The following is a 25,708-nucleotide window of genomic DNA, read 5'->3' on the forward strand; positions in this document are numbered from 1 at the left end:
CTGACAAGCATAAAATGCAATTAAAATACAGTGTGATAAAGCATGCATATTCATAATGTTATGGGCAGAGTGGAAAGTTGTAAGTTGATTATTGTATGCAAACTACTGAACGAACACCTATTTGCATGCTAATAAGTATCCAAGCTCAGTTGTGATTTGGGCATCCTCACTTAATTCATACATTTGTTTGTTTGTTTGTCATGTCTGTATCTGATCTTGGATCTGAGTTTTTAAGGAGAGCCAATCAATATAACTTTATTGGTCTACCCAAAGGCAATGACAAACCCACAGCAACAGTACCAAAAAACTATAGAGATGACATCCATAATAATGAGCCAACATCCATGATATAAGACAGAGCTTGCCAGAGGCACAACAAGCTCAAATCCAGCTTGATTTCAAATTAAACCTTGGAAACACCACAACAATTTATAGCGATTTTATCTAACTCCTTCTTCCTCCTTTTTCCTTTTTAACTTGTATTTTTTTTTTTTTGCAGCCATTGCACTCTGTGTGCTACAACATTATAATTGTCACTTAAAAGAAACTGGAACATTTTTGCTGAGGTGTACCTACTTGCTTGTGTGAACAAAAGGTTTCAGAAAGCAATCTCTTGGGTCTCTGTTGAAGGGGCAGGCTAACAGATAATGAGTGATGTCTTCCACTTGAGAATGATAACAAATACAAAATCTGTTTGCATGCAGGACCTGGTTTTAGAGGCCATCCAAGACTGCAATGAACATCACTTGGAAATGCAGCTCAATGAAAGCATTTCTTAAGCTGGTGAGAGTTTGGACAGATAACTAGCTCTAAAATGCTCTGTCCTGAAGAGTGGATACCAAGGGGAAAATCTGGTGTTTCTAATTAGTTGCAGATCCTTTCTGGATTCTATCCAGGAGAGCCAATCCCTTAGTCAACACGTATTCAAGGTCAAAGCAGAACTCAGTTCTGGAAAATAGTAATAATCTAAAACATCTTGACAAGCTGCTTTGGAAAGTTGGTTATCACCCAATTATATATACTATTATAGCACAGAGCAGGAAAAGATCCAATAGGCATAGAAACATTTTTAAAAATATACTTTAAACTGAGCACAGTCTGCTCTTGCCTTAATTGTTGGCCAGCTGGATTCTGTACAAAGGACAGCAATAGGTCTGAGCTCCTGAAGTCCCTATCAGATTCAGTAGCTAAACAATTAAATGACATCTATCAATATTGGAACTTGAAGTCAGAGACCTACTTTTGAACCATTTTGAATGCTCAGGAGATGGACCTGGAGGAGTCATTTTCCATTCCTGACTCAACTCCTTCAGAGCCAAGGCTACCGATATGGATGAATATGCTGATAACCCAGTTGCTATCTTCCAAGGAAATGATCTTGGCTCATCACCTAAACAGAAGTCCACCAGATGATCTGCATGTGGCCATTCATAACTGGCCAGTGAAGAAATTCAGAGGAATAATGAAAACAGAATCTGAACTACAAGCAGGAATTCAAGCCTTTGTAGGGACTCCCCGGTATTAGAAAATGGTTTACATTGTTTAGGAGAATGTATATCATCTTTTCCTATTTTATTTCCACAACCACCTTGTGAGGTATGTTAGGGTGAGAAATAGTGACTAGTCCAAGATCCAACCACTAAGCTTCATGGCTAAATGAGGATTTGAATTTTGGTCTCTCTGGTCAACACAATATACCCTACAATGGTTCAGCTACAGTACTACTAAAATACTAGATTACCTCCAAGGATCCTTCAAACATTATAGGATTCTATTATCCTCTCTTTTGGACAATGCAAAAAAGCACCCACCCTATTCTGAGAGGTAAATTCCAGATTTTGCTTATTGAAAATAGTGCATGGAATTGAGTTTCATGATGAATAGTAGTTTTGGGGTAAAAAAGAATGGCTTGGGGATAGAGAGTTCAAATTGGCTTGCGCAGAGCTGCTCACATGGGTGGGTATGGATTGTGTGCATAAACTTCATTGAATGATAACTTGTGTGCATTTGCCGAAATCTGATTTATAAATGCTAACGATATATATAAATTAAATGAGCGAAAACCAAAAGCCTTTACAGCATAATAAAGTCAGAACAGCACCACTATAACAATTCAATAATGCAATGCAGGGAAAAAAAGCAAATCCATAAGAAGTCGAAACTTGGAACGCTCTAAAAAGAAATGAGGCAAGCTTGTCATAAAAGCACAAAATTTGTTAACTGCAGTCAAAGTTTCTGTTTGCATATTGACAGACTTGCTGAAGAACAACACACTCCCATTGGCATGTGAAACAAAGGACATTCAAGTATAAGGAACAGAAAGTTTGATGTTCTGTGTTAAGTATTCCTTCAATAATGCTAAAAGGCTCCTTTGGGGAACAATGTGTACGCATCACTGCTATTCACAACACCCAAAATTAAGGATTAAAAAAATACAATTGGCTGGATGACCACAGAAGTAATTCCTGCCTCTCTTTTCATAGAATCTTAGAGTAGGAAGAGACCCAAAGGGTCATCTAGCCCAACCCCCTGCAATGCAGGAATCTCAGCTGAAGCATCCATGACAGATGGCCATCCAACCTCTGTTTAAAAACCTCCAAGGAAGGAGAGTCCACAACCTCTTGTGGGAGTCTGTTCCACTGCTGAACAGCTCCTACTGTTAGAAAGTTTTTATGAACGTTTAGTTGGAATATCCTTTCTTCTAACTTGAAGCCACTGGTTCGAGTCCTGCCCTCCAGAGCAGGAGAAAACAAGCATGCTCCCTCTTCCATGTGACGGCCCTTAAGATATTTGAAGATGGCTATCATATTTCCTCTCAGGCTCCTCTTTTCCAGGCTAAACATACCCAGCTCCTTCAAGCGCTCCTCATTTGGTTTTAGTTTCCAGACCCTTTGCATATACTCCCATTTCCTTGTTTCCTTTAGGCTAGTAGTTAGCATCCATCTGCCTTGAGAGAAAATGGAGTACGCCTCAGTGGGGGTGGTGAAGTCAAATCAATGGAGAATCACAGCATCTGCTGTGGTTGCAAAAACTGGTAACATGAAATTGATGCCTCCCGTGCTGTTCTTGCTGCTGCTGCACCAGCAGCAGAATGACCTCTCTGGGGCATGGTGGCCTGGGCTGCCCAGATGACACAACCTTGCCGATGTGGTCCAAAGGAAAGAAGAGCAATACATCTGGTAGCAGCTTGGCTGCCAGAGTTACCGGAAGGAGGCGTACAAGGTGCCATCCAACCGTCTTACGGACTCCACTCTGGATTTGTGTAGCGTTTACTCCTTAGCCCTTTCTTCTCTTGAAGATATTCTGCAAGGCAGCAGATACATGCAATCCTGTGCTCTGTGAAGGAATGGCAGGATGCAAATGTGGTAAAGATTTGGCCAATGCTAGCATGGAGCAGAAGCTGAACACCTGCAATTTATTATTATTATTATTATTATTATTATTATTATTATTATTATTATTGCTGCTGCTATTTGCCATGGGTACAAACCAAAGCATTTGTAACAGTGGACCATTTACCATTCCTCCTCCAGATAAGTTATCTGGTGAAGCAGTATCTCTTTCCCACAACTGTTTGCACCTACTTAATGTAACATAGGTATTTAAGAGAGATGTTTCTTAAAATAGCACAATAGAGTATGGGGGTGGGGGGAAGAGTTCTAGGCTCAACACATGTCTGGGCAGCTGGCCACTTAAGCTGTAAACTCATCAGTTACTTCCATGGGAAAAACTGTGCTGATGTGATCAGGGAACTCTGTGCACACACCTCCAGCATATCTTGCTGGTTTGCTGCTGGGTCAGTTCAGGGAGAAACCATACAGGTAGTTTATGGGTTTGGGGCTTGTACAAGATAAACATTTTTGGCTGTAAGGTTGGACATCTCTAGATAAATAGATAGATAGACAGACAGATAGATAGATAGAGATAGGTAAAGGTAAAGGACCCCTGGATGGTTAAGTCCAGTCAAAGGCAACTATGGGGTTGCAGTGCTCATCTCGCTTTCAGGCTGAGGGAGCCGGCGTTGGTCCACAGACTGTTTTCCGGGTCATGTGGCCAGCATGATTAAACCGCTTCTGATGCATGGAGGACCATGACAAGAGCCAGAGTGCACAGAAATGCCTTTTACCTTCCCGCCACAGTGGTACCTATTTATCTACTTACACTGGCATGCTTTCGAACTGCTAGGTTGGCAGGAGCAGGGACAGAGCAACGGGAGCTCACCCCGTCATGGGGATTCAAGCAACTGACCTTCCGATCAGCAAGCCCAAGAGGATCCCTTTAAAGAAGCACACAAAAGCAACTAACCTAAGTTTGCTTTTTTACTAACGTCTCAAGAGGTTAGTAGGCTGCTTTTCTGCGCTGGCCACAGAGCAGCAAACAGCATGGAAAGATCCAAAGCATACATTTGAAGGGATGGCAATGGTGTGTTTCTGTGTGTTACAATTTCTATATTGTAATTTGCTGGATTGGGGAGGAGACGAGTCTCACACCAAATTCCCTTTCATTTACTGCAGTGCTCTTATCAAACACAAAGAATCAGCGCCACCTAGTGCCAAGCAGTGATACAAGCACAGTTCCAGAATCATGCTGTTTGTAGCCAGACGACAAAAAATTTCTGTTATGTCTTAGAGACTCAAGTGGTATGCACACTCCTGTTTATGCTGCACCCAGTGGACTCCCGCTGCTAGTTGGGAAAGCAGTGTGCACATGATGTTCGCCACAATTGTATCTATCTTGCAGTTTCTTATGAAATACTGCTTTTTCATGTGTTTCCCCCCAAACCAGCTTTGATCTGAACTGAGAAAGAGAACAATATTGTCAATGTTTTAAACTAGTAATGTGTACACAGCCTCAGTGTCAAACTACATATTAGATACTATAAATAAAAATCTAGACAGCTGTTTCTCGTAGTGAAAACTGGTTACGGGAGCGGACCAGAGAAACTGCAGGGTTCCAAAGAAAAGTTAACTTTTTCAAACACCTGCCCTGAGTCTTGTGGGGAGGGCAGGCTGGTGAAGGGGGAACTACAATGGAAAAGCCACCCCAAATTACAGCCTCCTTAATCACTATAAGAAACAGCTGTCAGAGACTGCATGCATCTGCTTGTGCCTAACATGTTTGGCCATCATACCTGTGACCCAGAAAACTGGGGTGAGCAGAAAGGCCTTGAAGAAGCTTCTCTGTTGACTTGGTTTGCATGTCCTGTAAAACCAACCCGTGGTTCAGTGTGAACGTGTGAGCTCTTGGAGACGAGATCATGGCCATTTTGCTGCTCCCCAGTCGTTTTGCTGCTGTGCGGAGCTGAGCTAAGCCATGGTTTGGCTTAGTCACTTAGTGTGTCATCTGAACCCAGGTTTGTGGTTTTGCTCTCCTGGACAAATGACCAGCTATAATCTATAGACCAAAGTTTCTGATACTGGAGGTAATCTAGGCTGCATCCCTGCAATAACGCGTCCTGGGAACTGTAGTTTGTAGAATGGTGCCATATCCTTCATTACATCCTGTGGTAGCCAATTCCATGGTTTAGCTATGTGCTGTGTGAAGAAGGTGTTAAGGTGTGGGTGGACATCTCAGATGACACAGCGATTCTTCCAACAGCTCTTGTTTATTCATAGGCCAGAACAGAACTGAACTGAAGGGTTCAGCCAACCTGCTTATATAGAGCTCCACTACAATGCAACTGTAACCATTTTCTGTACCTATCCAATCACTGAATGTCACTTTCAATTCCTTATTTGCATATGTGGACCTGAGTGAAAACTATCTACAGTATCCCCCTGCTGGCCCCGGGTGAGAACTTCAGTACGTAACAGAAGGACTTTCTTTCGTCTGCCCTGAATTCCCTCTACGTTTTTGGTGAGTAAAATGTAACAGTTGCTATCCAGTCAGAGCTTCTCTTCTTATCACCTGGGAAAAGAAAGGGCAAAAAGACTAAGGTGACACACCTGTTTGCCATTGCCAAAGGCAGAAAAGGAGCATGTACAAAGGCCACAGCTTGCCCTCAGGTCACTCTTTACACACCTGGACACACCTGGCAAAAAAGGGAGAACATTGAAAAGAGCAGCCACCCCTGTGGTTCTCTGTTAGCAAGGGCCAGTTCTATTGTATACAGTCTCTTAGCTGCCACTGTGTAAAACCACACTCCCCTGTTCCCCCACACCTCAAACTGTCACCACTTTGTTCCAAAAACCGGTTAAGATTCCTATAGTTCGTTGTCTCACAACACTTACAAAAAGTCAAGCACTTAAAACGCGGAAACGAGAACCTAAGGACATAATCAACTGTACACTACCCACATAATAAACAAAGGACAAAGCAGTGCATATTTCATCATTGTGCAAGAATCCTGACATTTCCATTATTATCTTTATAGTATTATTTGTTAGCAAGGGTGAGTCACTCATCATGGACTAATCCGTGGCACCTGAAGGGTCCCTAGTGTGATCAAGGTAACCTTCCACATTTGCAGTAATAAGCACATAAGGAGTTTGTCATTACAGGTGTGCCTTGTCAATTACCCTGTCCTTGTTCCCTATCATATTCCTAGGGCTTGGGGTGAGTTACGTGTGTGTGTGTGTGTGTGTGTGTGTGTGTGTACACACACACACACACACACACACACACACTGGTATACACACACACACACACACACACACACACACACACGTATATTAATGCAAACCACAGAGCCTTGGGTTAAAAACAAATTGTTTCTGGGAAGATGTTTGCTGATAACCCCATGAGACCCACTGACATTTCTCCATCAGTTTGGAAGCAAGCAGCCTTTGACTGAAGGGACCATCAGGGTTCCTTTTTCCAGCTTTTAGCTATATGTTTAGACTAGGTATTGAGGGCCACAGTCCCTTCCGGGAAATCTTTTAAGGTCCACATAATAGTGGTGGGCGAGGAGAGAGGCAAAGGTGGCTAGAGCAACAAACGTAAATTCTACCTTTGTACACTCATTAAAATACACACTACCCTGGGGTAGACCCAGTCTCCCAGCTTGTTTTGGGCATTTCTACTCTTAGGGCCCAGTAGAAGCATCTGATGCGCTGCTGTGAGAACAGCCAGGAGGAGCCCCATGAGAACAGCATATACATCATCATGAATTTCTATGATTCTTTAAAATAAAAGGGAGGAGTCAAGTGCAATTCTCTTCCCGTTTGTGACTGTGGGCTAAGGGCCTAGTTCTCATTGAGGTGGGTACCTTATGTTTGGATTATACCACCTCAGGCTACAGTGGGTGGATTCTTACAATACAGTACTGAATGCTCCTGCATACAGAGTATAGACCCCCTGCACATAGAGAACTAGAGATCAGGGAACAACTTCTAGTTTCTTTCTTTTTTTTTAAGTAAGTCTTCATTGGTTTAAAATACAAACGTAAAATGAAGGTAAGTATAGAAAAGTTAAATACAAAAAAAACCACATCAAGACATAAAAGAAAAAAATTAAAAAGACAAAAAAGAAAAAGAACCAAAAATTTATACAAAATTATGTCTATCAAATAAAAATTTCTGCATAAAACTTCCAACCGTTCTCATTATATGGTTTCTGTTGTCATGGTTTTATTGCACAAATTTACTTTATACCCTTTTTCATACATTCCACTAGAGTACAACTTCTGGTTTCTACGTGGGAAATTTTTAAATGTTTGATATGGAGCTCACCCTTGGGGGATTGCAGTCGTCCCCTTGATTCGCCCAGTCCTCCTGCTAATTTTTTAAATCTGAAACCAGCCTTGTGAATGTGAATTGAACCCTGCACCACAAACCTCAGTCTCCCCCCAACCTGCCTGCTTTCTTACAACCAGTCCAGGAGCTGGCACTGCCTGTCACCTTCCTCTTCCTTAGGACCCCTCTAAGGCCCCTCCCACAATTTATTGCACAATCATGATTATTTGGCCTCACGAGGCAATCGGGGGAGTTACATGCAATCACACTTTCAGTACTGCTTGTGCCTGGGGCAGTCACTCTGCTTCATTTCCAATCAGTGCATATTCCGTAACTGCCTGCTGAAATCCTATATATTTTTGTTTGTTGTGCTACAGCACTTCTCCAGAGAGCAAACACAGAACAAATCAATGAAGCAAAACTGGGCTTTATTTGACCCGGGTCACAGACACAGTTTGGCACCCCCTCATGCACATTTGCATGTACACATACACACACTCAGGCTGGGAATTTCAATGGTGTCCTCAGCTCTCTCCCCCCCCCCCCTATGGTTCTGCCACCACCAGTGGTTACAATGTCGGACTAGGATCTGGGAGACCTGAGTTCAAATCGCCACTCAGCCACAAAGCTCCTTGTGTGACCTTGTGGCAGTAACAGTCTCTCAGCCTGACCTACCCCACAGGTTGTTGTGAGGATAAAATGGGGAGGAGGAAAACGATGGAACCCCCTTGAGCTCCTTGGAGGAAAATGTGATATAGAAATGCAACAAAATAAAATATTTAATGCACCATTTCTGCTTTAAGAACACATTGCAGGCTACACCCACAATAAAACACCAGACTGGAGAGGCCCAAAGTCTCAGTGCTGTCCCTTGCACAACTCAGCCTGTGCCTCTCTTTGGTGCTCCGGTTGTGTGTTCATGTTTTTAAATTCAATGCTTGTATGTTTATTATTACGTTCAATAAAAATCTTGGAAAAGAAAAGAAGTAATAATTTGCTGCCCTTTTCAGACAACGCCCCCCCCCCCCAATCAGCCGCGGTGGGGGCTTGTTAGGATCGCGTCTCAAGTTACACCAGCCACCTCCAGGGGACCACAGCCTGGAAGGAATCTTCTCCCAGGAGATCGGTTGGGGAAGGGGGCGAGCCAGGCCCTTCCGCGCTTTTTTGCCCGCCGCCGCGCTCTTTGGCGCTGCTGTTACCTGCTCTACCCGCGCGGCCCCGCGGCAAACAATGGAGGAGTTTCCGCGTCGTGCAGCAGAAGCGGGGCTTTGCCCGGGATCGGAAGAAAAGACTGAAGGGAAAGAGGAGGAGGCGGGGGCCGCGCCGTCCGGGCGAACGTTGCGCGCCGCCGCATTCCAACGAAGGGAACCTCCTTGCGTCAGAACACCGGTTCAGCCAATCAGGCGTCGGGGCAAGGGATTCCCGCTCTACTTGCCGCTTGTTCCGTCTCTTTAAAGGGTTCCAACCGAGGAGAGACCTCAGTGGAGATTGGGAATAGGGTAACGCAGCAAAGGGGTTCTCTGCGGAGACAAGCAGCAGGTGGGCATAGACCGGAGGAGGGGGAGAATAAGGCAGCCTCGGGAGAGCCTCTTGAGAAGCAGCAGGCAAGATCAGAAACTCCTCTAGTTGTTTGGAAACATTCATTCCTCTAGCCTGGGGGTAGGGGGGGAGAGGATTCCAGCTAGTGGGGGCGGATCAGGAAAGAAGCGATTGTTCAGCTCCTGCTGAGCTAGCTAAGTAAGAAGCCAGCAAGTCCCTCTTCAGAGATGGAGTGGAAGTTAGAAAGATTCGCAGCCCGGAAGGTCAAGACGGATGAAAGTGTGTTGTGGGTAAATCTACGTCCTTCAGTCTCTCTCCGCACCCCCATCACTTTGTTGTTGCTATCTTTTATTTACTTTTTATCCTGCAAAATTTTAATTTCAACACTCAGTAGAGTGATCTGAATGCTCAGTGCATTAAGCACCGGCCAGCTTTGCAATCCTACCCGTGTCTGCTCAGAAGTAAGTCTTATTTGAATTCAGTGGAGCTTCCCCCCCCCCCCTCATGAGGTTAGGATTTCAGCCTTAATTAAAACTTCACCTATTAAGGGTGCAATCTTATGAACATATTTCTGAATACACCCACATTAGTTTATGATGTTAGGGGAAAACTATAGTGGGACTGACTTCTGAGCAAACACACATTAGATCACCGTGTTAGAAAACCTTTGGAGGCCAAGATGGGGGAAAATAAAGGTCAGTGCCTCTAATTATTATTAAGATGGGTCTGTTAGGGTATATGCGGCGTTCCTTAAAAATAAGGACCATCTAATTCTAATACAATAAATTGCAAGTTATGGAAGGCTACACAGCCACAAAGAAGTTCATTCTCTTTCCCAATCAAGATGTGCTTCCAGATTAGTTAGGATGGGTAGGTTTTTTTTATTTTTACAAAACCCTATACAGAAATGCTGTCCCCTGCACCATGAGATGTAGGGGAGGGTGTATGCGAAAGGTCACTAGGCCTGGGCAAATGCAGCATATGGTTTGCTACAAGTCACCAAGAATGTGAACTGAAGTCTGCACGGTTCAGACCTGATACCTAAAGGTTGAGCAGCGTTATTGTAACATCTCTGTACGTTTGCTTTCTAGGAGAAAATAATGAGAACTCTGGGGACAAACCTCCAACAGACCAGAAACCTAAGTTTGCAGATTCTGGCTAAGGTGAGTGTTTATAAAACTGCAGAACTGACTCTGCAAGCTTTTGATTGTCTGCTGCACTTTTGTGTCCTCCGGAAGAGAGTATGGAAAATGATAGGCATTGCCTAGTGGTTCTTTCCTCTGGCATAAGCTTATATGAATGTTCTAGGAGCCAAAACAGATGAATGTGTTAACAGTGAATAAATGTTGGTTGTGGCTATTTACTGTTGGGAATGTTTGGTGGTGGAAGCAGTGCTTTTTTCTGGGGGGACGCAGGGCTACGCACACCCCTAAACATTTTGTGAATCTTGGTACGTTTGTCCATTTATTGTATTTATTTCCCCCGATTTGAACTATAAAATGGTGATTTTCTTATGTCAAAATGAGAGAACCCCTACACATTTTTTTAAGAAAAAAAAGGAGCACTGGGTAGAAGCATTTCTGCATCGTAAGTGAGAAGGAGCAGACGCTGAATGTGAACACAGGAATGTACCGCTTTGGCAGTGCAGTACTAGCTGGCTGTTTTGGATACCTGTTGTTTTACAGCTGCTGGTTGCACTCCATACTGTTGCATTCCCAAACACCGTAAATGTAATGGGAGTGCGCCCCCTTGTGAACACTACTGGGATGCCCAGCTTTAAAATAGGTGCTTAAAATTCCAGATCTATTGCCTTGGCTCTGCAGTCAGAATCACTAAATCATTCTTTAACCAACTTGACAACAGGGTGGCTTTTTATTTTTATATTTTGGATGTCTTACCCACTCTTTATCATAGGGTCCTAAGGCAGCTGTCAATGATATAAATGTAGTAAAATCAGTTAAAATGATTCAGAAGAAAATGTTGCGTTCTAATCTATCTATATACATAAACAGACGTGTATAGTCAAAAGGCTGGGGTAAAGAGGTGTGTCGCCTGCATATGAAGAAAGCTATACAACGAGGGTGCCCGTTGCACCTCTGCCCAGCTTCCCTGTTGTCGGAGTGACCCTGCTGTGAAGCTGTCTCTCTCTGTGTGTGTGGTGGAATGGCAGTGTATTGTTAGCTGGATGAATATCTGAAAGGCACCAGCTGACATTCAGCTGCCAGCCTACGGCACATATTGTGATCATCGGACAACCGCAGGGGTTTGTATAGTAAGACCTTCGAAAATGTTCTGGCATTATTTGAGCACACTCATTAGCTGCTTTGCAGAGTTCTGAACGTCACAACAGTCTTCTTCAAGCATAGTTGTTCAGAGCAACAGTAAAATAAAGGAATAAAGTGATTTTTATGGATGGGTCTGGTCACCTTGAAGTGCTTGGCAGCTTCCGGGAACTAGGATATATCTAATCTTAATGAATGTAACTTACCCAATATCAATGGCTGCATTAAAAGTAAATCAATTTCCATATATGCAGGGCACTGGACACCTAATATTGATGCCCTCTACAATATTCCTTTCATTATCCCATTTTGTTTTACTTCTGCACTGGGCAGCCATAAAAAGGTTATTGTAAGCAGCCATTGACAACCTGGTGCCCTCTAGCTGTTTCAAACTACAACTTCCATCAGCTCCAGCCTCTGTGCTGGCTGGGTGTGATGGGAGTTGCAGTCCGAAACAGCTGGAAGGCACCAGGTTTACAAAGCCTGGTCTAAAAGCTTGCACTGTTTCCAAACAGCTGTTTATTTTAACAAGAGATGTTGTTTCATGTGGCATCTCTCATCTTGGAATATCCATTTGATTCTGTTTGACCTCTTTCTGTGTGTTTGTGTGTGATGGCTTGGCAGTGTACTATTAGTTAGCTGTTGTACCTATTCCAGCAACTAAATACACTTCCATATCATTGCATGACCATGCGTCATAGGCTAAATGCTTTCCATTTGTCTCTGATGGAAGAGGATCGTTAACGGCCACTGCTGCGGAAACCCACTAGTGCCTGCGGCGTTGTGAAAACTTGCAATAAGATAGTCTGTTTCTGATCAAACTGTCGGCTTTTATGAATTTGTTCCCTGCTCTTTCCAACTCTGGCCAGTTGCTTAACTCATCCCTTCCAGACTAACTTGTCTGCTGAAGTGAATATATTGCCATATGGTGAAAGTGAAGAAAGTAGAAATAACAGTGATGGCCAGGGTGGGGAACCTCAAGCTTCGGGGCCAAATGTCACTCTCCAGGCCTCTCGACTCCCCCAAGGCAGTGGTCCCTCCCCAGGCCCCACCCTTAATGGTCCTGTTCTGTGACGTCCTTGAATGTTTTGGCCCAGCTGGAATGTGTCCTTGAATTGCAATTATGCCTCTTGCTTGCATGGATGAATTGTATGTAAAATCCTCTGGCTTTTGCATGGCTGGAATATAGCCTACTCTACAAAGATTAAGAGGGACGCGGGTGGCGCTGTGGGTTAAGCCACAGAGCCTAGAACTTGCTGATCAGAAGGTCGGCGGTTCGAATCCCTGCGACGGGGTGAGCTCCCGTTGCTCGGTCCCTGCTCCTGCCCACCTAACAGTTCGAAAGCACGTCAAAGTGAAAGTAGATAAATAGGTACCGCTCCAGTGGGAAGGTAAATGGCGTTTCTGTGCGCTGCTCTGGTTCGCCAGAAGCGGCTTAGTCATGCTGGCCACATGACCCGGAAGCTGTACGCCGGCTCCCTCGGCCAATAAAACGAGATGAACCCTAACCCCAGAGTCGGCCACGACTGGACCTAATGGTCAGGGGTCCCTTTACCTTACAAAGATTAAGAGGCACACCTGTTGCTCCACCTACTGGCATGCATCCCCCAAAAGGCAATGTGGTCCTCAAATTGGGAAAAAAGTTTTCCATCTCTGTGCTGTGGCTTTGGGAGTCCAACACAGGAGATGGGGATCTTAACCTGAAACTGTTCTTAATCTGAGGTAACACTTTAGCTAATGGGGCCTCCCACTGCCGCCACGCGATTTCTGTTCTCATCCTGAGGTAAAGTTCTTAACCTGAGGTACTATTTCTGGGTTAGTGGAGTCTGTAACCTGAAGCATCTGTAACCTGAGGTACCACTGTATTAGGATGTGATATTGAGCAATTGCTAACTTCATCTGTTCAAACAGCATGGGGTGAAATGTTTGAACTGCTGAGTTTACCAAAAGCCCAAATAATTCTTATCTATACAGGACATGACTGACACCAAGCAGCACAGGAGACAAACATCACAGGTGGATGATCAATATTTCCCAATAACTGAGGTACGGATTCTTTTGTATGGGACTCCCAATATGAACTGTATTGGTAAGCTACCATTCTCCATGCAAAATAAAGTAGAGAAACAATTATTACACTTTTTAGTTTTTGGTTTTTTTGTAGTATTCAGAGGAGAACTTACTAATGGTTAAACTTGCTATGCTCTTACACTGGTATTTATGAATGGCCTGCCATGACCATGGGATGTGGAGGGGAGGGCATGCAGGATATCTGTCAGCAAAGGACTGTGTTAAGGAAGCTTTTGAAAGTCAGCATTTCTTATTGGAACTGTAGGGATAAAGGGTGTCCATTCATTTGTAAAGGTTCCTTTTTGGAGTGAATACTGGAGTAGAATCTGAAACTGCTCTCGTCACTTGGGCCCCCCAAATATTGACCACCAAACCAGTTCCTGTCCGTGTGGCCCCCAGAAGAATGTAAGATGAAACTTTTGCCAAGCTAAACACTGACGGGTGCCCCACCTCTCTTTTCACCAGAAGTCCTGCATCCTTTTAGGATCGCATTCCATAATTCTGTTTCTTGGTCGTGCTACAGCAGTGATGGGGAACCTTGGGTCAAATCTGGTGCTTCACGCCTATCAGTTTGGTTATCAGGAGTCTCCCTAGCTAGAAACCTACCTCCTCCCGCAAAAACTATTTGGGCGATTATTTCTGTAAACTCTGGAGTTCCTCCAAGCCTGCTGAGACCTCCCTCTTGTATGTGGATAGTGGTGCTTTGGTTTCATAAGTGTCCACACTCACAAGACTGAATTTGCTATTAGTATGTAGGAAAATTATCATTTCCCTCTCCCCCCCCCTTAAGCAGTATGCTCCAGTTTACTCTATAGTGCATCATGTAATAGAAAATTATTTTAGAAACCAGTGTATAGAAGAGAACACTCCAAACAGACTTGGCTTATTCTATCTCTTTTTTAAAAATAAAACTTCTTCATAAAAACTATTTACATTTTTTTTGTTACCCCCCCCCCTTCCACCTCACCCCACCCTCAATGGAGCATGCATTTCCTGCTGTTGTTGATAAAATGCTAGATTTTATCAGCTTTAAACAGAATGATTCAATGGCAGGACAATTTCTCACGCTGTACTTTCATTATTGGATTAAATAGTGTTACTTGAGTTATTTGGCAAACGGTGTTTTAAGCAACCTGCTGGGAAAGAAAGAATACCTTATTTTGATTCCTCTAGGACAGGGGTAGAGAACATGTGGTTCTCCAGATGGGACTACAATTCCCATTATCCATGACAATGGGCCAGATCCAGGGCTCAGTTGGGTGAAGTGCACAGCATCCTGACCCTTCTCTTTGCTCAGGTGGTTTAAGAGCTGCTCCTTAAACAGAAGAGTTTTCTTTCGAAAGCTACCAAAATTTTATCCAGTAAGAAAAACCACTGCTTGTCCAGCTTTTACCATTATTAAGCAGGAATGTACTAAGGGCCGAGGAGAGATGTTGCCCTGTGGAATCCAAAAGGCACACCCGCTTTGTCAGAGGTCTTCTCTTTTTTTCAAAATGATTTGCCTAACCAGAGCAGCTATATCTGGCTTGATGCTTTCTATGGGCTCTTCGGGTGTCCAGAACTTCACGACTTTCCCATCTGGGCTGATGAGATACTTCCAGAAATTCCACCGAGGCATAGCTTTGGAGGAATCTGCAAGAACAACACAAGATTAGTTTGTATTGCAAGCAGAAAGGGGCACCATTCAGATTTTTTAAAACAAAAACAAAACCCCCTTATAAGAACAGAAGAATGTTAGAATCCCAGAACTGTAGGGTTGGGCTCCAAGGGTCATCTAGCACAACCCCTTGCAATGCAGGAATCACAGCTAAAGAATCCCTGACAGAGGACAGAAGACCCAGCTGCTGGCTCAGGCCAGGGGTCCATCTTAGTCCAGCATCCTGTTCTCACAGCGGCCCACCACTGCCGTTTTCAGAAACTGGTATTCTGAAGCGTACTGCCTCCAAAAGATGCGTCAAAGTGCCACTGAGATCAATAGGAATGATGTGCTTAGCTCCTACTGATTCTCTGGACTGCCAAATTCTTCCTCCTGATGAATTACAGTAATATGAAACTAGGAGCTAATCATTATTGCTGATCAACACACGATCCATAGCTGCCTTTCCACATCTCTGCTCATCTCTCCTCTTTGCTCAATTCAGTGGGGTTAGGATTTCATCTTAAGGGCTAGAATCTTGGTGGTGGTTTTAAAAAAACAAGATTCTTGGGAAGCTGGGTTCTGTGTCCAGTACCACATTTTGTATGTTTTCTTGTCCACTTTCCCCCTAGAGGTAACACTGTACATGCTTACCTATTAGAAATTGAAATGCTGGCGATGCTTCACTTCCTAGAATCTTTATTTTCTTGAAAATGGGGAAAGTTACTCTGTAATTTGATTTTGCAAGATATTCAATCCGCTGGCTTGTGTCTGGCTCCGTTTCCCCATACTGATTACAGGGGAAGGCTAGCACTGTGAAGTGGTATGGTCCAAACTCCCTATGCAGTTCCTGCAGCATGATGTAATTTTTTTCTGTGTGCTGGCAGTAACTAGCCACGTTAACAACCAGAGACGCCTTCAGGGAGACAGAAAACAGGGCAGTGAGAAAGAGAGAGGATGAGAGACTGCTTATGCCGAGGTTAATAAAATGGCTTTACATTCTGACCATCTCAGTTATTTAAATGTAGGAAAAGTATACATGTTCAGCTTAGCTTCAATTGCAGAAAAACAGCCATCCATCTATTCAGCATTGTTTTAGCCACTGGCTGCCACAAAGTAAACTTCTTCAATTGCAGGAAGGAAAATATTAACCCCAGTGATTACTGCTTAGGACTGCTCTCCCCCACTTTGGAGAAATTGCAGGGTTTATGTAAACCATCAGCCAACTTCAATTCACTGAAATACATTGGCTAGATTATTCCTAATGTTAACAAAATCCAATTGTTGACAGTAACAGATGCATTTTTTAAAAAAAGAAATGGGACTATTAAAAAGTCCAAGAATCAAACTCATCAATTGTTTGCATTTCACAATAGTTAGCCATTGGATTCTGCAGACGTTTGCAGCTTCTGTAATAAAACAAGAGAATCATTTTGATGACTTACAAAAAAACAGGCCTGTTAGAGCAGACCAAGAGGCCAGCTGGATCAGACCCTTTGTTGACAACAACCAGATGACTCTGGAAGGCTCACAAGCAGCACAGGAAGGCACCAGTCTCTCCCCCCCCCCCCCCCGTAGATGCTAGATCAGGAACGGGAAACCTGTAGTTCAACAGGTGTTGCTTAACTACAGCTTCCATTTGCCCTGAACGTTGGCCGTGCAGGCTGGGGCTAATGGGAATTCAAGTCTAACAGATGCTGTTCTGTGTGCTAGATGTTCATTGCATCTGATATGAGGAGAAACCTTGCCGTTGCTGAAACTACTTTGTTGGAAGTTAGAACGTCTCCATTTACACCAGCAAATATTATGAACTGTTTCTTGTACTCGGGAGACTTGGATTCCCACTCCCAGTATTCTTCTAACTGCTAAAATAAATCTACATTCACAGTGTTGTTGTTTTTTACAACCAGCCTGCATCTCAAAGGACGTAAAATGTCATTATTATGCACGGAAAGGACAATCGCTCCATGCAAAGATTTCAGAAACAAAATACGTGTCACTTACTTTGCCTCTGTATTTCTCCAATGAAACGGCCCTGCCTTTCGGATCCATCACTTCAAAGGAATAAAAGTCTTTGACTTTGGGCTTTAAGTACTTTAGTTGCAGCAGTCCCAGTATGGCTGTGAACAAAACCATAGAGAAGAAAATGATGAAAATCCTGGTTTTCAGCCTCGAGCTTTTCAAAGGACACGCTGTCAGAGGCAGAGGCAGAGGCAGAGGCAGAGGCGGCTCCATTTTGGAGGATTTTGGGGGAAGTCTCAGCAGGCCTGGAATGTGAAGGAGGAGCTGAAACACAAAACTCGCAGCAGCTTGGGAAAGGAGGTGGAAGAGGGAGCCAGAAGGCAGGCAGTGTCCTGTCCCCCCCCCCCCCCGCCCACACTTTGCCTAAAGTTCTAGGCTGCAGGGCCTAGAAACTGGATTTTTTTTTTCTTTAGAAGAAATTTATTGACAGCAAGTCAGCATTTTAGATCCCCTTTTCCATTTAAATGCAATGCCTTCTGTTTTACAATTTGGCAACAAACCATATTTTCTTCTTGCTTCCCTTCTCCCCCACATTTTTCTCCCAGACTGTCATCTGATCTATGGTTATGCAGGGGATTAGAGTTGTTGTTGTTGTTGTTGTTGTTGTTGTTGTTGTTGTTGTTGTTGTTGTTGTTGTTCTTCTTCTTCTTCTTCTTCTTCTTCTTCTTCTTCTTCTTCTTCTTCTTCTTCTTCTATAGGAGTATAGCATCTAGATCAAGGGAAGTAATAGTGCCACTGTATTCTGCTCTGGTCAGACCTCACCTGGAGTACTGTGTCCAGTTCTGGGCACCACAGTTCAAGAAGGACACTGACAAACTGGAACGTGTCCAGAGGAGGGCAACCAAAATGGTCAAAGGCCTGGAAACAATGCCCTATGAGGAACGGCTAAGGGAGCTGGGCATGTTTAGCCTGGAGAAGAGGAGGTTAAGGGGTGATATGATAGCCATGTTCAAATATATAAAAGGATGTCACATAGAGGAGGGAGAAAGGTTGTTTTCTGCTGCTCCAGAGAAGCGGACACGGAGCAATGGATCCAAACTACAAGAAAGAAGATTCTACCTAAACATTAGGAAGAACTTCCTGACAGTAAGAGCTGTTTGACAGTGGAATTTGCTGCCAAGGAGTGTGGTGGAGTCTCCTTCTTTGGAGGTCTTTAAGCAGAGGCTTGACAACCATATGTCAGGAGTGCTCTGATGGTGTTTCCTGCTTGGCAGGGGGTTGGACTCGATGGCCCTTGTGGTCTCTTCCAACTCTATGATTCTATGATTCTATGATTCTTCTTCTTCTCTTGATTGGTTTCATTAGAAACTGGTCTACTCATCTTGCAAATGAACTAGTGGGCATAATCTGATTCTCAGAAATCGCTTTGTTAATGTTAATGAGAATGTATGTAAAGGACCTTGAACAGTTAGAAAGAGTAGGTTGGATCCAGGGTAAACAAACAAGCACAGGCATGTCTACTCAGAAGTAAGTCCCATCAAGTTCAAAGAGGCTTATCCTCAGGTTAGTAGATACAGGATTGCAACCAATGTTAGTTGCACTTAATTCCCACTGGGACAAATAAGGCTCTTATCCTGTCAGGCTTTACATTTTTATTTCACTGATACCTAAATGCCGCTAACTCACAGCACAGTTTCTATACCAGGCTAGTAAATCCCTCTGAGTTAAATTGGTCTTATTTCCAGGTAAGTGCAGACTTACTCTGGAACCAATCTATAAATAATAATAGCAACAACCATAACTATTGAAACAATATTTGACTGCACAAAACCTAATCCATTAATTTATAGTGTGCTTAATAAATATAAGCAACTTTATAAACTATTATGTATCACCATTGTTATCACTTTACTGCTTTTTGTTTTAAACAGACTCCAGGCAAGACTTCCTATTCACATTTTAAAAGTTCCCTTGTGAAGAAACTGGCATCTTCTCCAGTTGCTAGTAGCCCAATTTCCACAAGGTGGCAGCAGTCACGCAACAGAAACCAAGTGGAGCAAAGTTTTGCAGAGAGTCCCTCTACCTCAGATGATGGGCCTGATCTGATGAAAATCATGACAGTTCCAAGTCAGTGTACAGAGATGGGTGATTCCCTCAAAGTAAAGGGGTTATTCTAGTCATTACTCCATAACTCCAGATTAATAAATGCAAAAAACTTGAAAATGATATACAGGTGGTATTTTAATAAATACCTAATAAACTAGCCAAGATGTAGAAGACTATATCAAGTAAATGCTGGAAAGGCAAACAGTCTGAAGGATCATTTTTTCATATGTGGTGGACTTGTAGAAAAGCGACAGGCTTTTGGGAAATGATACATAATGAATAGAAGAATATGTTTAAAATTGTGATCCCCAAAAGTCTGACACATTTCTTTTGGGAATAATACAGGGCGGAGGTCCCAAAAAGTTGGTTAGATTGTTTATGTATGCTACCACAGCAGGCAGAATTCCGTAAGTGCAGAAATGGAAAGAAGAAGAGGTTCCAACAAAAGAGGAATGGACTTTAAAACTTTTGGACTGTATGGTGATGGCGAAACTGACGGCAAAAATAAGAGACCAAAAAAGGTGAAATGTTTGTGGAAGAGTGGAGATCCTTTTCAGACTCTGAGAAAATGCTATAGTCAAATGAAATCGCAGGAAGGACTGCAAATATAAGCAAAGGAATGATAAAGGAATGTAATGTAGGATATATGTTATAGAAATAAGTATTACATTTAAGGCGGTAGATAAAGGATTTAAACAGAAATGTCATGGAAGGATGGGAAGTCAAAATTTTAAGGGAATGTTGCATTGAAACTGAATTGAATTTGCTAAATTGTAGGAAAATAAATAACAATTTATGGATCAAACAATGCACAAAAAAGGACAGATCTCTGCTTTCGGTCTCTGTAAGCTGAGTTTGGTAACATGGGGAAACTGTTCAACAATGCAACTACAGCTGACAGTGAACAAAACAGGTGATTAAAGCCTAACATTGCTTTGGTGTAACCGAACAAATAGAACTCAACCAGCTTGGCACATCCTGATTAATATTATTACTAGTCTAACAGCAACAACAACAACAACAACAACCTTCCACATGTCTCAAGGTGATATTTAAAGACCAGGTTCCTGAAAACCTGCATCTTCATCTCCTGACAGTTTCCTGAAACTTGACACAAACATCCTTAAAACACAATTAGAAGTACCATACTTCTCCAGTTAATCTGTGCCAGGAAGCAAGTCCTTTGCACTTATGTGCACTGTCATAGCTGGAACAAGCTAAACTGTCATTTGCCAAAGGTGGGCTGGGTGGGTTTCTGAAGAGTCTGTATTCAAGATGAACCACAAAAGCCACTGAAAGCCAAGCGCCATGAGAAATGTGGGTGGAACTATGATTTGCGTATGAGATGGAATCGCCACAGAAAGGGGGGTGGGGAAACTTTCTCAGCCTCGGGGCTGCAGCCTGCTGTGGGCAACCTGCCGGGAGTTGCCTGGGACCAGATGCAAAAGCGTTCGGAACAATAGATGTGGCTCTTACTGTAGGCTACATTCCAGCCATATGGAAGTCAGAGGTCACTGCACACCCACCTGCGCTGTCTCTCCATCCAAGAAGGCCTTATCTGAGTTCATGGACACAGCCAGTGAGGCAAAAAGAGTTGAGGAGGACAAAGAGTGGGGCCAGTGAAAAGTGTGGCTGAGGAGAGGGGCCACTGTTAAGTTGTAGGTGAACATATCAGATGACACAGTGATTCTTCAATCAGCTCTTGTTTATTCACAGGCCAGAACAGAACTAAACTGAAGGGTTCAGCCAACCTGCTTATATAGAGCTCCACTACAACGCAGCAGTAACCACTTTCTGTAACTATCGAATCACTGAACGTCACTTTCAATCCCTTATTTGCATATGTGGACCTGAGTGAAAACTATCTACAGTATCCCCCTGCTGGCCCAGGGTGAGAACTTCAGTACATAACAGACATGGCCTACGGAGGGTCCTAAGAGCAAAGATGTAGAGGGTTGGAGGCAGGGCTGGCCTTAGACATTTTGGCACCTGAGGCAGACCCCAAAATGGTTCTTCTTCCCTGCTGAAGAAGAAAGGATGAGGGAAGATCTACCTCAGTAGTAAGAGAGGAAGAAAGATCTACCTTAGGAACAGCTGCCCCTGTGGATTTTGACGCCTGAGGCGGTTGACTCACTTAATCTTATGGGTGGGCTGGCCCTGAATAAAAATCTACATTGGGATCAGCTGCCGCTGTCACCTCACCTCACCTCATGGGTGGCTGGCCCTGGTATTTGGTCCCCAGGACTGAGGTTCACTGCCCCTACTCTTATACACACCAAACTGCCTGAGCACTGTTCTTGGTGGGTCTTCTTCTTCCGAAAGCGGTGCCTTTCCCTTCATAAGCTCCTAGGCACTGAGGGAGGACACAACCGCCCATCTTTCCTCCCTTACTGACCCTCCTCTTGCCACCCTCTTCTGTCTGCTATTGCCAGCAGCGCTGTAACTTTGCCCCCTTGGTAGTTGGAGACAGTAGGGCAGTTAAATAAATTTAGGCTCTGCTGTCTCCAGATGCCAAGATGTGGTCTGATAGGGCCCTGTTGTTAGATGGTAATGTTCATTATTGTGAGCCCTTGTGGTCTGTCTGCAGAGTGGGACCCTAAAGTCCTGGCACCACTTCTGGGAGAGGAGATGGGATGAAGGGACTACTGAAACAATGGTATGAGAGGCACAGGATTATACCCTCCCTTGCTGTTGCAGTGTTTTAAAGAGGTGAGTCGCCCAGTCTTTAGGGGACGACCCGACAAATACTAAGTCACTTTTTAAAAAAACGAATCAGCAAAGTTTGTCCTGTTACAAGTTATGGTGCTGGTTAAAAAACTAGAATCCATGGCTGAAAAGCTTTTGGTACCCCTCAGCTATGCTTGCAATAGTTCAGTTACAGGATTATGGTGCTTGCATCTAGAGGAGGACTGTTGGGCTGCAGTTCAACATACAGTGGTACATACGCTTCAGGTTACATACGCTTCAGGTTACAGACTCCGCTAACCCAGAAATAGTGCTTCAGGTTAAGAACTTTGCTTCAGGATGAGAACAGAAATTGTGCTCTGGCGGTGCAGCGGCAGCAGGAGGCCCCATTAGCTAAAGTGGTCTTCAGGTTAAGAACAGTTTCAGGTTAAGAACGGACCTCCGGAACGAATTAAGTACTTAACCTGAGGTACCACTGTATATTTTACTCAAAAGTAACTTCAACAGAAATCAAATGGGACTTAAAAACCAAGGCTTGTCCATTTCTCCACCTTCTTCTCGGATTATAATACAGAATTTACAAGCATTAAGCAAATCTGTACTGTTTTTCTCAAGGGAATATGGCATTTGCAACAAAATGTTGCAGTGTGGAGTGCTCCTGTTCAGGATTCTAGTCAGCCTGGAGACTCCATTTCAACATGGGGTTCGAACCCACAACTCTGAGATTAAGCGTCTCATTCTCTACTGACGGAGCTACCAAGGAGTTTTTGCTGGATCTGGGACCAGACAGGAAGCCAGTAGTCTCTTCCTGCTGCCTGTTTGAAGGGTTCCAGGAAGGCTGCGTCCAAGGGAGAATCAAACGGCCTTTGGTGAGCCAGTCTTTCAAGACAAAGCAAGGCTGTGGCTGAGGGATTCCTGACAAAGCATACCAGTGAGGAATATGTGTTTAAGTTGAAAGTTAAGTTCTCATATAAAATTCCCTTCATGCCACTACATGAGTTTCACATTTGCCTCAAGAAGCGTATCATGTGAACTGGGCATTCACAGTGCAGTGGCAATTCCCAATATTAGGGTGCCTGGGGAAAGTGTTGCCTTAATCATGGTATTTGCTGCTAATAAAGACTTTGATTTTTCCATTTGTGTTTATTTGAGTCCACATACTGTTAACTCACACAGTGACTCTCAATGTTAGTTTCGTTTTCTAGTTTGGTTTCTGCTGAGCTCAAATGCAGTGGGAACTTGTTATCTACAGATCTATGTGAAATGAAAATGGTGATCTGTTATCTTTTCCCCAATTTGGTTGAGTTTCTTCACAAGTCATGCATGGAAGGGTGAGGCGGTGGCAAAGTCAATGCGGTGCAAACCTTACAGTGAAGTTAATCTGTTGTTTCCTGCAGGTGTGTTTTCACTACACCATCTTGCCTCTTCCCCTTCTCAGTCCCACTAAGCAGAAGCAACTAGGCCAGAAGGATGCTCGATAAGTGGCCCAGAAATATTCCTCCCCAAATAGAGGCCAACTTTGTGTGGCCTTTATTGATTTAAAGGCCGCTTTTGACAGCATCCCCAGAGGATTACTTTGGGGAAAATTAGCCCGATGGGGAATAGACAAAAGACTTTTGTGGCTAATAACTAAATTGCATGACGGATCGGCCGCTAGGGTGAGAATCACTCCGGCAGGCGACCTCTCAAATTCAGTAACTATCAATAGAGGTGTTTGTCAAGGATGTATCCTTGCTCCGACCCTTTTTAATCTATTTATAAGTGATATGAGGGCGCCTCTGATAGATTCTCAAGAAACGATCCACGCCCCCCGTCTTGCCCAATACTGTTGCCCCCTTCTACTCTACGCAGACGACACAGTGATCCTATCCTTCTCAAGAGTTGGCCTTAGGAGGGCATTAAAATTTTTCGATGTTTACTGCAAATCAAATTTTCTTACAATTAACCATGTTAAGTCCAAAGTCCTAATTTTCACCAAGAGTCGAAAAACCTATAATTGGAGAATAGACGGAAAAGCTATTGACCAAGTCTTTAAATTTCAGTACTTGGGAGTCCTTCTCCAACACAACATGGGCTGGAAGGTCCATCTGGCATATGTATTAAATAGAGCTAAAGCCCTTTCCTTTGTGCTACTGCGTTTTTTCTTTTCAGATGGGGCTTTCCATATTCCATCAGTGTTAAAAGTTTTCAAGGCAAAGGTGATTGCAACAATAGCATATGCAATCCCAATATGGGGGTCTTTTGTTAATCTAACCCATTTGGAGGTAATCCAAAACCAGCTTCTAAGAAGGTTGCTAAAATTACCCAGGTGTGTAAGCAATACTGCTAAACGACTGGAACTAAATGTTACATCTCTAGAAACCACATTATGGAAATGCATCCTCTGTTACTGGTTGGCATTATGGCATAAACTTCCAAATCTCCACTTGATACAGTGTCTCTGGAGAGATGACTTCCCTAGCCCCTGGGCAAAAATAATACATGGGAAACTTGAGTCCCTAGGACTATCTCCATCTAAACTATTAAAATTGGATTTAATTTCTGCCAAGAGAATTATAACTCACAAATTAGAGGAGATGGATTTACAATTTAATATTGCGACAGGTGGTGGCACCTGTTCGCTGATAAACCTTGGCTTAACACCACCAACGAAACTTCCATCTTATTTAACTACCTTATCTGTGGTGACGCACAGGTATGCCTTTATAAAGGCTAGATTCAATGTTTTCCCATCAAACGTGTTCATAGGCGCCGACTCCATGGGGCCTGAGGGGGCCCGAGCCCCCTCAAAAATTCGTTTGGCGGGGCTGAGCCCCCCCAATAATTTAAGAAAATTATTACCGTAAATTTCGCTCTATAACACACAGATTTTTTCTCCTAAAAAGTAAGGGGAAATGTCTGTGCGTGTTATTGAGCGAATGTGTGGTCCCTGGAGCTGACTCGCTGGAGCGCAGGGGCAAAAATAGGCAAAAATCAGGCAAAAATAAGATTGGGTGGTCGGGCGGAGGGAAGGCGGAAGCTGCTGCTTTCCTGCATTCTGCCTCAGGGTCTTACTGCCCACCTGCTTCTGTTGCTGAGTTTGCTCAAACTCAACAAAGAGCAGGGAATCCCCTGCCCTCTTGGCAAGCAGAGGGTTAAGGAAAGGATCGAGTCCTTCCTTCTAATTCTTTCCTAGTCACACTGCGTGCAGGCTCCAGCCCACCGCCTCCTCCTCTCCGTGCTCTAGGGACTCGCAGGTGGGAGAGAGAGAGAGGGGGCTGGCTTGGGGGGGGACTTTTGCCTTCCTTTCCTCCCCCCCACCCCGTTAAACTCCTCCCCTGCATTCTTAGCCAGCTGCTTCTCCGCACACCCCTCTTGTGCTTCTTGTCCCTTCTGTGTTTTTCCTTCCCTCCCCATTTAAAACGTGGTGACAAAGCACGGATCCACATGGATCCTCAGGATTTTTGCATTGGGTCACTCCAAATTCACCATCAGATCACATTACATGTCCATGGCTACAGTCTGTACCAAAAAAATCACGCACCCACTGTTGCCTGGGGCTGCAATGGTGCAAAAACGTGGTTACAAAGCATGGATCCACAGGATCTTTGCACTGGGTCACCCCAAATTCACCATCAGATAACATAGCATGTCCATGGCTACAGCCTGCACCAAAAAAATCACGCACCCACTGTGGCCTGGGGCCACAATGGTGCAAAAACGTGGTTACAAAGCACGGATCCACATGGATCCTCAGAATTTTTGCATTGGGTCAC

The 25,708-nt window shown here is 43.8% G+C and overlaps 2 protein-coding genes across 3 annotated transcripts; one reads left to right on the top strand and one right to left on the bottom strand.

Annotated features, from left to right (window-relative positions):
* Nucleotides 1-8,730: 8,730 nt before the first annotated feature.
* On the top strand, nucleotides 8,731-20,219 carry CDC20B (cell division cycle 20B). Of its 2 annotated transcripts, none has more exons than XM_083703746.1 (4): nucleotides 8,731-9,502; nucleotides 10,304-10,375; nucleotides 13,469-13,540; nucleotides 19,094-20,219. In XM_083703746.1, exons 1-4 carry the CDS (start codon nucleotides 9,440-9,442, stop codon nucleotides 19,337-19,339), a joined length of 453 nt encoding a protein of 150 aa, XP_083559872.1. In that variant the 5' UTR covers nucleotides 8,731-9,439; the 3' UTR covers nucleotides 19,340-20,219. The 2 variants fall into 2 exon arrangements, with proteins under 2 accessions (XP_083559872.1, XP_083559873.1); XM_083703747.1 differs by having other exon boundaries at nucleotides 9,219-9,491.
* On the bottom strand, nucleotides 14,623-17,472 carry GPX8 (glutathione peroxidase 8 (putative)). Its single transcript, XM_083703726.1, has 3 exons — nucleotides 17,205-17,472; nucleotides 15,855-16,116; nucleotides 14,623-15,196 (listed from the first exon to the last, which is right to left on the bottom strand). The coding sequence occupies exons 1-3, from the start codon at nucleotides 17,433-17,435 to the stop codon at nucleotides 15,033-15,035; spliced, it is 657 nt and encodes a 218-aa protein (XP_083559852.1). The 5' UTR covers nucleotides 17,436-17,472; the 3' UTR covers nucleotides 14,623-15,032.
* Nucleotides 20,220-25,708: the final 5,489 nt, after the last annotated feature.

Source organism: Podarcis gaigeae, assembly GCF_964106915.1.
Source record: "Podarcis gaigeae genome assembly, chromosome: 11".
Classification (NCBI taxonomy): domain Eukaryota; kingdom Metazoa; phylum Chordata; class Lepidosauria; order Squamata; family Lacertidae; genus Podarcis; species Podarcis gaigeae.